Source organism: Haliotis rubra, unplaced genomic scaffold, assembly GCF_003918875.1.
Source record: "Haliotis rubra isolate DU_JTF1 unplaced genomic scaffold, ASM391887v1 Scf703, whole genome shotgun sequence".
Classification (NCBI taxonomy): domain Eukaryota; kingdom Metazoa; phylum Mollusca; class Gastropoda; order Lepetellida; family Haliotidae; genus Haliotis; species Haliotis rubra.
Genome location: NW_025767417.1, coordinates 347,802 through 359,002, shown reverse-complemented (window position 1 = coordinate 359,002; position 11,201 = coordinate 347,802). Strand labels below are relative to the sequence as shown.

Genomic DNA, 11,201 nt, shown 5'->3' with positions numbered 1-11,201 from the left:
GACCTGAGGTTTGTATGTAAACATGCATATGATTGGTTGGATTTGTGATAGACATATAATTTGATTGGACGCATGCAGAACGGTTCGAAATTCGAACACAAACACCAACTAAACACTCACGGGGATGCGTGTGTGTTAGGGTTTTAGAGAAGAGATGGTAGAAACGGTGAAAAGATAAGATTTGATCTTCCTTATCATGGATAACAATCCCGTTAGTAGTGTGGCTGGCGATTCGGCGTGGCAATCGCTGAACAATGTATGTGATGACTTGGAGCAGACAGCCACTCCAAGCAGACGGAGTAGAAAATCCTGGTTTGAAACCCCACCAGCAACTAAATTGGAGATCGCCTGTGAAAAGAAGAAAAGACGTTCCTCGGGAGGTGGAAAACGGAAAAGCATGGAAAATATGGAAACTCTTCTGTTGACACACTTCACGAATCCTCCCAAAATTTCATTCGGTAAAATCAAACTTGGAAAATCAAGACATCGACATCTTCTTGTGAAAAATGTCCACGACTATGAACAAAGTGTTACTATTGAGAAATTTCCACACAAAAAGAAATTTGAGGTTGACTCAAAATCCTTTACGGTTCCAGCTCTAGAGAGCGTAGTTTTAACATTTTCCTGGACACCTGAAGAAGATGGCAATGTTCGGGAAATGATTTTGTTCAAGGTGGATTCTGCCTACCGGCTTCAGGCATTTCTCCTCGGCTGTGCAGAGTCACCAAAACCTACTAAAAGGACGGTATGTATTATAGGAACACGTTACGGCTCTATGATTATTTTAACAGTTGTTTTAAGTTTGCTGTTATCCTATCCTAATGGCAAACACAAGTCTCTTTGTTTTTGTTGAAGTGGTCCGAGTCAGACCCAGCCACCATTTCATTTCACTCGACTGACTGACTGACTGACTTTGGTTTTACGCCGCTTTTAGCAATATTCCAGCAACACCACGGCAGGGGACACCAGAAATGGGCTTCACACATTGTACCCATGTGGGGATTCGAACCTGGGTCTTCGGCGTGACGAGCCAACGCTTTAACCATTAGGCTACCCCACCGCCCCTTCATTTCACTCGAAAGATACAGGAATTCAGAACTGTACAGATATATATGTTTGGTTATTGATCCATTCAAACATGTCAGGATTTTTGTTTTCTTAATTGGCTGTTTAAACTGCTAAAAGACAGCGGTCTGTAAGTAATCAAGACCTGGACAGACCATCCCATTCAATTGACATCAATAAGACATTAGGCGTTAGCATTGATACTGGTCTCCTCTTATCATGCTTATGATTTAGCATAGGTTGAAGAGCAGTTCTGAACCTGTTAACTTGCTGATCACTTTGACAGGATTATGGGGATGGGTTAATATACTCTAATTAACATGATTATTTGAAACGAAATTAATCCAAGTGATATACATGAGATGTACACTTTTAGGCTTGGGTTTTGATACTGGTTGACCGTGTTTAGTGTTGAAAGGATTTTGTTCTTATTTATAATGTTTATGAATGCAATAAATGAGTGTAAAAGTCACCGGTGTTAACAATAACAGTACATCAGCCTGGCTAAGCAGTAATATTACTAACAATATGTTATGCCATTTCAGCAGAAGAAAGGATTGCTTGGTGCCAAAGTAAAACGCCCCTTCTCCATCCTCCACACTCCAGGACTTGCCTGTATCCGTGACAACTACAGTCCACAAGAAGCTGAGAAAGAGCCATTCATTCCAGGGAAGTTCCGTGTCCTGCAAGAAAACACCCAAGTTCAAAACCAAACCGCCCAGAACAAGGGACATCCAGTTTCTTTCCCTCCCCCACGGATGGAGTCAACAGCCATTGCTAAGGACACAAACTCCTCCATCTGCCGATCAAGTGTTTATAATAAGATGACTGACATTGGATGCTCCCCGACACTACCTGTTTCTGATTTCAGCCCCATTCCTAAGACAGAGAGTGAAAATATTCATCTTGTGGATTCCTGTTGTTCTATCATGCAAACCTCCCCTCTGAGAGAAGTGGTTATCAACAGATCCAATGAGGCAAAGACAAAAGATATGGCAAAGCTGGAAGCAAGAGGCCCTGACTTGAAGTTCTCTGTCTTAGACAGGAAAGAAATAATAGATGTTGAGGTCCGAGAAACTGTGAAAGATCCACAAAGGGCAGTAACTCCGCGAGCAAATGATCTTCGAGCAACAGAGCGGACTGAATCACAGAAGGAATATTTGTCCCCAGACAGTTTTTTGAATGACTCGCTTCGTTTTCCGGCCACCACTGGACAGGAAAGAGATTAAGGACACAGAGGACAGAAGTATTATTCGGAAACCTCGTAAATCATGGACACCGCAGAAGATGAACCCACTAAGAATTTCAGATGGTGATAAATCCGAGAAAAGATACTTGTCACCAGAAAGTTTCCTAAATGATTCCCTTGCTTCAAGAATCTCTGGTATTGGTGCTACTCCCGGGAAGCCATATTTTGACACAACTCCAGATTTCAACCATGATGAATTTGAAAAAAGTATCATCAGTCCAAACTCTTTTCTTGAAGAGCTCAGCTCTACGAGAAATGATTCCCTTGACGATCGTCGGTTCTCTCGCATTCCAAGTCCAGGGTCAGTCTTGAATGGCTCTGTACCTCATGATGTTATGGTGAAACAGTTAAAGTCAGTGAGGACAAGCCTTTATGAAAAGAGCCTTGAGTTAGAAAACAGAAAGACACAAAATGTCAAGTTTATTGTGGCCAGTAAAACAACAAGACAAACCTCCACAAACCATACAAGGAAGACAGGTGTGTTTGCACCAACTCTGTCATCTGCTAGACGAGCAACTTTCATTTCAAAGAAAGCAGAAAAAGAAAAGCTCTCCAGTACTCCCAATGCACCAAGCCCCAGACGAGCAACCTTCTTAGTGTCAAAGAAAAAGCAGGGAATGAAGAAATCTCCCAAAACACAAGAACCTCCCAAAGGACAGAAGAAGATGACAAGGTCTCAGAGATTCACCAATATCCATAAAGCTGGTCAACAGGAACAGAAGACGATGTCCAAGTCCCACAGTAAAGTAAGGCGGAGGAGCAGTGGTAATGGAGAGTCTATTGTGAAGAAAACCAGGAAGACTAGAACAGAAGTGTTTCTGACCAGTGTTGAAGCCTCTGATGCTGAGATGAAGGAGAACCAAAGTGATGATGATGTTGACTGTAAAAAATCTGTTGGCAATCAGAACTCCTCTGCCACCATCACCAAAGACAGGCCATTCATGATGACTACTGACATGGACCGGTCGTCAGGGAGGCAGTTGTTTGTAGAAGAGGATGTGAAGGATTCATCTGCCACCATCACCAAAGACAGGCCATTCATGATGACTACTGACATGGACCGGTCGTCAGGGAAGCAGTTGTTTGTAGAAGAGGATGTGAAGGATTCATCTGCCACCATCACCAAAGACAGGCCATTCATGATGACTACTGACATGGACCGGTCGTCAGGGAGGCAGTTGTTTGTAGAAGAGGATGTGAAGGATTCATCTGCCACCATCACCAAAGACAGGCCATTCATGATGACTACTGACATGGACCGGTCGTCAGGGAGGCAGTTGTTTGTAGAAGAGGATGTGAAGGATTCATCTGCCACCATCACCAAAGACAGGCCATTCATGATGACTACTGACATGGACCGGTCGTCAGGGAGGCAGTTGTTTGTAGAAGAGGATGTGAAGGATTCATCTGCCACTGTCACTAAAGACAGGCCATTCATGGAAGTCACCAAAGAACGGAGAACGTCAGGGAAATGTTTGTTTGCTGCTGATGAGAATGAGTTTGAACAAAACTCATCAGCAACTGTCACAAAGGAAAAGCCTTCAGTGCTAATATCAGATATGAGAAGAGGATCTGGAAAACAACTGTTTGCTGATGAAGGACAGAAAATTGTTGAGTCAAAATCAATCGCATCAGAAACTCGCACAAAAGAAAGACCTGTAGAAGTGTTGGATGTAAAGAGAGGATCTTGGCAACCATTGTTAACTGATGTTAGAAGACTGTCTTCTGCAGGTGATGCAGAGAAGTCCCATTCAGAATTATCCATGACAGATGACTTGAAGGAACAGCAGATACTGTCGAGATTGGAAAAGGTTGAATTTGGTTCTCCATCCAAGATGTTCAACAACGTATTTGTGGGGGAGTCTTGTGTTGGCCGGATGTCAATGACTGTCACGAAGGAGCGGCCATCTCTGTCAGTTGTCCCAGAGTCTCTGTCAGGGGAAGGGTTGTCTATGACATCCTCAGTTACAAACACACCAAAGTCCTTTACTCAAGCAAGTATTAGTGGTATCTTTTGTAAAGATCATTCTCTGAATGGCAACACTAGGAGATTCTCTGGGAAGAAGTTGTTTGGAGCCGACCCCATGTCACCTAGTAAAAGCCCTGTCCTGTCATCCATCTTCAGGGATATTGGTTCTCCGACTAGAATCCCATCCAGTCCTGATGTGGAGGTGACCAGGAGGATAACACTAACCGTCACAAAATCCAGACCCTCAGATGCCCTCATTGAGGCTACCAAAGCAACTGTTAAAGATACTAAGGAGACAGAAGTAGATGCAGATGGTCAGTTTGTTGTTGCTGCCAAGGAAGAAACCTTTGTGAGTGTTTCTGAGTCCAAAGAAGGCTACTGCAAGAGAAAGAAGATACTAGGCATGGCTACTGAAAACGAGAAAGCAAGTTACAGTTTCAAGAAGGTTGACAGTTACGAGAAAACTGTTAATGTCACAGAGCTGCAGACATTGCAGGAGCAGACGCGTTCATGGGAAATCACCAGCAGTCCACAATCAAGGCCTCGCTCAAACTCCTACACTATCACATCCCCCATGTTCTCTGTCACACCAACTGCTATTCCGAATAGTCCTTCTTCAGAGAACTCACGCAGATCAACCCATGTCATCTCGAAACCCAAAGTCCTCGATGTGTCTGCCAACCCTCGTCGTCTGTTTCCCCCCTTGGATGATGATGAACAGGACAGTCTAGTTGTCGGCCAGTTGGAGGATAAACAAGGAGAGAGTGTCTCCTCCCTCAAATCCACGAGCAGTGTGTACTCTGCTGATTCTTTAGACTCAAGAAAATATACATCTGACCTGTCTGATTCAAATCAGTCCAAATCTGTTGACCTGTTTGAAAACTCATCTGACCAATCAAAGAAACTTGTTGACGATCAATTCTGGATGGTGGAAAATGTTCATTGAATGTGTCTAATATAAGTCGGTCTAAGTCTAGCCTGTCAGAATCAGGTGATATTTTTGAAAAAACACCAGACTGTGAATCAAAGGAATCATTTGAAGAACCAATTTGCCAGGAAGAGCTGAGCATGAATGATTCTGTATTTGAAAGGAATGAAAATGCTGAGAATATTCCACCAATCACTCACATGCAACAAAAAGTTGTTGAAACAGCACTGAAGCCTGCTATTCCTGAGGTGAAAGAAACTATGAACTTACTGAAGGCGGGCAAGAAATCAACACCTGATGATCAGACAAAGGAAGGGAAGAAGAGAAGGAAGGTGCGGGCATCCAAGGTTTCTCCAACACCTGTAAAGTCTGACATGTCAACAGATAAGTCGGTTAAAGATGGAAAGGAGAATAGTATCAAGATGTTCATCGCCATGGAGACAGCCGAGAAAGATAAGTGTGTGAAGGCTGAGGTGAAGCGCCAAGAAAAGAAACCCCTCTTGTCCCGGGGACTGAATCTGGTGACGAAGAAGCGGAACCTGACAGAAGACAAGGACACTGTTGAGAAGCAGAACTCCAAGAAGAGGTCAAAATCGGACCCCACAGAGAACACTCAGCCCAAGAAACCAGGTAAGCTGACATTTGTTTGTACTCCTAATCATTGTTATACCAACTCTCGCAACCCGGGTTGGAAATAACTTTAAAATTGCTAGTGTAATCTGGTACAGTGGCACATGTAAAATCACTTGCCCTGATAATTTTTCCACTATACCGCCGTTTTCTTGTTGATTTTTTAAATAAACAACATGATAAACATTGGAAAGTCAACTGGACACCGGTACAGTGTGATATACAAATTTGCTTGCCCGACAGAAAAAAACACTGGACTCGGACGTCGGGCAATGGGTTATTTCCACCCCTGCAAACTATCATCTGTTCCATGTCCTTTTACAGTTTGAATGCCAACAACTCATAGTTTTGAATCCTGAATAAATCCCTGCTACCTATATCATGTACAGGGTTTTAATTCACAAAATTTCCAACTTTCAACATGCAATAAGGATTCAAGATAAAACATAAACCTGTTATGCTTTGTGTTTGGCGCCACCATCTCATGTTCACAAAATTGCTCCCAATTCAAAATATATTTTAACCACATCCTCTACACTTGCACCATTGTTTTTATAAAGAATTGTCACAATACCATGTGATTTGCATATTCTTTTAAAAACGTGACATCTATAGCTGATGACTGATTATTGCAGGGTTCCTGTCTCGGTTAACAGCGACCACCAAGAAAAGTAAGCCTCCAGTTAAAGGCGCTGGCGCAGTCCAAGCTGATTCTTCTCAAGAAAGAAAAACAAGGTCAGTGTTTCATATGTAATGTGTTTCACAAAATAAACCAGGGAATTACAAATTGAAAAGAGCAATGTGAATAGTTATCAATCTCAGTGAGTGAGTGAGTTTAGTAGTTTTACGCTGCTTTTAGCAATATTCCAGCAATATCATGACGATGGGGCACACCAAAAATGGGCTTCACACATTGTACCCATGTGGGTATTCAGCATGAAGCAAAACCAAGTCTTCCGCGTGATGGGCAAACCCTTTAACCACTAGGCTGCCCAACTGCCGCTATCAATCTGTGTGGAAAGGAGGGGCTAAATGTTTGTGAAGTCACATTCAGCCAGTTTTAAGATGGATATTTATCTCATTTTCATGGATCTGAGGTCACACAGTACTTTCGTAACTGTTCTCAGTGGAAACTGTCATATTACAGTGAGTGTGATTCAATGTGACAGCATTCTGGTTTCTATGTTTCTGTCATAACATTGCATAGCCCTTGAATGTCAAAAGCCTTGAAAATAACAAAAATAGCTTAGAGGCCTTGAATTTGTGCAAAATGACTTTTACAAGTTAATAAAAGTATATTGGGGCGTTAGGGAAGTCATTGAATAAAGCCTTGAACGTCAAAAATCCTTTCGAATCCCCACATGGGTACAATGAGTGAAGCCCATTTCTGGAGTCCCCGCCGTGATATTGCTGGAATATTGCTAGAAGCTGCGTAAAACCAAACTCAGTCAGTCAGTAATAAAAGTATTAATACATCTCATACTGACTTTAAGGTCTTGTAGGGGAGTATGCTGGTTTTACAGAAAAAAATATTGACAAAGGCCAAGAACCCAAATTTTCCGTAAAAAGGCTTGGAAATGACAGTTGTAAGCCTTGAACTAGGCCTTGAATTTTCGAGTTCATATCTGTATGGGAGTTGTCCTGTGTTGTAGGTATGCCAAGGCACCCTCTACCATACGCAGCCAAGAACATGTACTATGACGAACGATGGATGGAGAAGCAGGACCGGGGCTTCGTGCACTGGCTTAACTTCGTCCTCACACCACCAGATGAATATAACTACGTGGTCAACAAAACCAGGGGTTTGTACTGCAATCTTCACAATGCTCAATACTAGTCATAATACAGTCAGTGATATATGTTGTAGTGTTGGGAATTGGTTGAAATCTCACAATTGATGATTGGTTCATTACCAACGAGCAATCATCGAAAAGAATTGGTTAGCATCATTTTTCAGATTTTCCTATTCAGGTTAAGTTGTTATTGCAGATACATATAAAGAAAAAAACTTGTGGTTCTCTGTTGTTGTTTTTTGTTTTATTTAGAAACTGCGCAAATTGCATTGACAAATTTCACAGTCTGTGTAAAATGATGCAACTTGCTACTTTAAAGTGATGACTATTATATCATGAAGTTCAGAACATAAAGTTTCCAGTGTCTTCAAGAAATATTCACTCATGACTTTTCAGCAAGTGAAGTGAGTTTTCTAAGAATTAAACATGTTCTCAGGCTCTGTCAACTTCTAAGATCTGTTCCATCATCAAGCATTTCAAACACTAAAAAGTAGTTCCAAAATCGTTTGTGTTCGATTATGAGAAAATGTAATCGATTGCTTGGTCGTATGGTCACTGCGACCAATCTTCATTTATTTCAATTAATTGGAACACCACTAGTATGTTGTCTGCTGCTCATGTCAGTAATTATAACCAATGATAATCAAGGTTATGGTTTTGTAAATTGTACAGGTGACTAGTATGGGTGACAACTAATGGGAAGAAAGAAGGCAGTATTCAGCATTACACTGTGTTACACTATAACACTGATTGCAGTCTAACATGTCCAAAATTCCAAAGTTAAATAAAATAATTTTGGCAAAGGACAGTTGTAATCCCAGACACTTAGACACACCCCTTTATACTGGACATGGTGCTAATACTGCAGGGCTATACACCTTCTAAATGTTTTACATAATGAAAAGACAAAATGAAGAAATTTGAACTTGCACAATAGTTTTGCTCAGTCACATAACAAGGGCGTAGCTGTCATTATAAAAAAAAGCCTGGGCTTACATATGATTGTTGCGAAAAATGTTAGGCAAGTCCTCAATACTATCTAAATGTAAAGCTTTGCAACCTATCGGGCTTACACGAAAAAATTTGCTTGCTCGGTGCCTGCTTAAGGAATATGTAAATGAATGAATCACTACACAATATCAAGAGGATGAAATGTCCTTGGTCCATTGGTTACTTCATGTCATTCTGTGCTGAGACAAAATGATACTTGGCGGCTGTGAAATATATGGAATTGTTAGCAGATCCCAAACAACATATCTTCACAACAAGCCTGTCACTTATTTCTGTAATGGTAAAGAATCTGAAGCAGGATGATACGTGTCACACAAATTAACGTTAGAAGTTAACATTATTATTTGTCTTTGATGCTTTGTGATACACTCATGACAATTTTATCCTGCTCAATCATTAGTGATATGTGGGTGTTTAAAACAGTGTGTGTATCAATCTAGTTGATGCTGGTACTCTCAACACGGACTTGAAGACATCCACCTGTCTTGCACCAACAAAGGAAGTGCTGTCTATCCGAGCATACACAGCCCGACGACGGCTCAACCGTCTCCGCCGCGCAGCCTGTCAGTTGTATCAGTCAGAGAAGAGTGTGAGTGTCATCATGAAGCTGGAGTATGAGGTGGAGAAGAAGAGGATCTCAGTCAGGAGAGACAGGATGGTGCACGCAGATATAGGTGGGTTGAGAGATAGGGTGTCGAGATATAGGTGGGTTGAGAGAAAGGGTGTCGGGTTATCAGTTGTGGGGTATTGTGCTGAGTACTCATTTCAGAGATAGGGTGTCGGGTTATCAGTTGTGGGGTATTGTGCTGTGTAATCATTTCAGAGATAGGGTGTCGGGTTATCAGTTGTGAGGTATTGTGCTGCGTAATCATTTCAGAGATAGGGTGTCGGGTTATCAGTTGTGGGGTATTGTGCTGTGTAATCATTTCAGAGATAGGGTGTCGGGTTATCAGTTGTGAGGTATTGTGCTGTGTAATCATTTCAGAGATAGGGTGTCGGGTTATCAGTTGTGGGGTATTGTGCTGTGTAATCATTTCAGAGATAGGGTGTCGGTTGTCAGTTGTGATGGGGTATTGTCCTGTGTAATGGTGTTCAGAGATAGGGTGTCTGGGTCATGTTGTCAGTTGTGAGGTGCTGTGTAATCATTTCAGAGATAGGGTGTCTGGTTGTATTGTGCTGTCTAATCATTTCAGAGATATGGGTGTTGTGTCAGATAGTTGTGGGTAGGTATTGTGCTGTGTAATCATTTCCAGGGATGATGGTCAGATTGTGAGATATGGGGTGTCTAGTTGAGAGGGTTTGGAAGATGGGGTAGGGTGCTGTGGTATCAGATGTGAGAGATGGGTTGTCTAGTTTGTGCTGAGAGGGTATTGGAAGATGGGGTAGGGGATGTTGGATCAGATGTGAGAATAAAGGTGTCTAGTCGAGAGGGTATTGGAAGATTGGGAGATAGGGTGCTTGGTATCAGGTGTTGAGATATGGACAGTCTAGTTGAGAGATATATTGGAAGATGGGGTAGGGGTGATGGTATCAGATGTGAGATATGGGTGTCTAGTTAAGAGAGGTATTGAGATGGGTGTCAAGTAGGGGATCATTGGATCAGATGTGAGATATAGGTGTCTAGTCGAGAGGGGTGCATTGGAAGATGGGGAGTAGGTGGTGATGGTATCAGATGTGCAATAAAGGTGTCTAGTCGAGAGATATTGGAAGATGGGGTAGGGTGGTGATGGTATCAGATGAGAGATGTGTCTAGTTAAGATAGGGTATTGGAAGATGGGGTAGGGTGGTGATGGTATCAGATGTGAGATATGGGTGTCTAGTCGAGAGAGGGTATTGAAAGATGGGGTAGGGGGATCATTGGATCAGATGTGAGATAAGGGTGTCTAGTCGAGAGAGGGTATTGGAAGATGGGGTAGGGGGATCCTTGGATCAGATGTGAGATATGGGTGTCTAGTTAAGAGAGGGTATTGGAAGATGGGGTAGGGTGGTGATGGTATCAGATGTGAGATATGGGTGTCTAGTTGAGAGAGGGTATTGGAAGATGGGGTAGGGGGATCATTGGATCAGATGTGAGATATGGGTGTCTAGTCGAGAGAGGGTATTGGAAGATGGGGTAGGGGATCATTGGATCAGATGTGAGATATGGGTGTCTAGTTGAGAGAGGGTATTGGAAGATGGGGTAGGGTGGTGATGGTATCAGATGTGAGATATGGGTGTCTAGTTAAAAGAGGGTATTGGAAGATGGGGTAGGGTGGTGATGGTATCAGATGTGAGATATGGGTGTCTAGTCGAGAGAGGGTATTGGAAGATGGGGTAGGGGGATCATTGGATCAGATGTGAGATAAAGGTGTCTAGTCGAGAGAGGGTATTGGAAGATGGGGTAGGGTGGTGATGGTATCAGATGTGAGATGGGGTAGGGGATCATTGGATCAGATGGAGATATTAGTGTGTAGTCGAGAGAGTGTATTGGAAGATGGGGTAGGGGGATCATTGGATCAGATGGAGATATTTATGTCCTGTAATCACTTGGGAGATGCATCAATGTATTGGTGAGCT

General features: G+C 42.4%; 1 protein-coding gene across 1 annotated transcript in view; it reads left to right on the top strand.

Annotated features, from left to right (window-relative positions):
* Positions 1-88: 88 nt before the first annotated feature.
* LOC124258936 (abnormal spindle-like microcephaly-associated protein homolog) overlaps positions 89-11,201 on the top strand; it is a 54,599-nt gene continuing 43,486 nt past the window's right edge. Inside the window, 7 exon segments of the mRNA XM_046692995.1 lie at positions 89-745; positions 1,611-2,248; positions 2,250-5,220; positions 5,340-5,855; positions 6,498-6,576; positions 7,494-7,643; positions 9,086-9,319. Coding sequence (XP_046548951.1) covers positions 197-745; positions 1,611-2,248; positions 2,250-5,220; positions 5,340-5,855; positions 6,498-6,576; positions 7,494-7,643; positions 9,086-9,319 — 5,137 coding nt within the window. The 5' untranslated portion in view covers positions 89-196.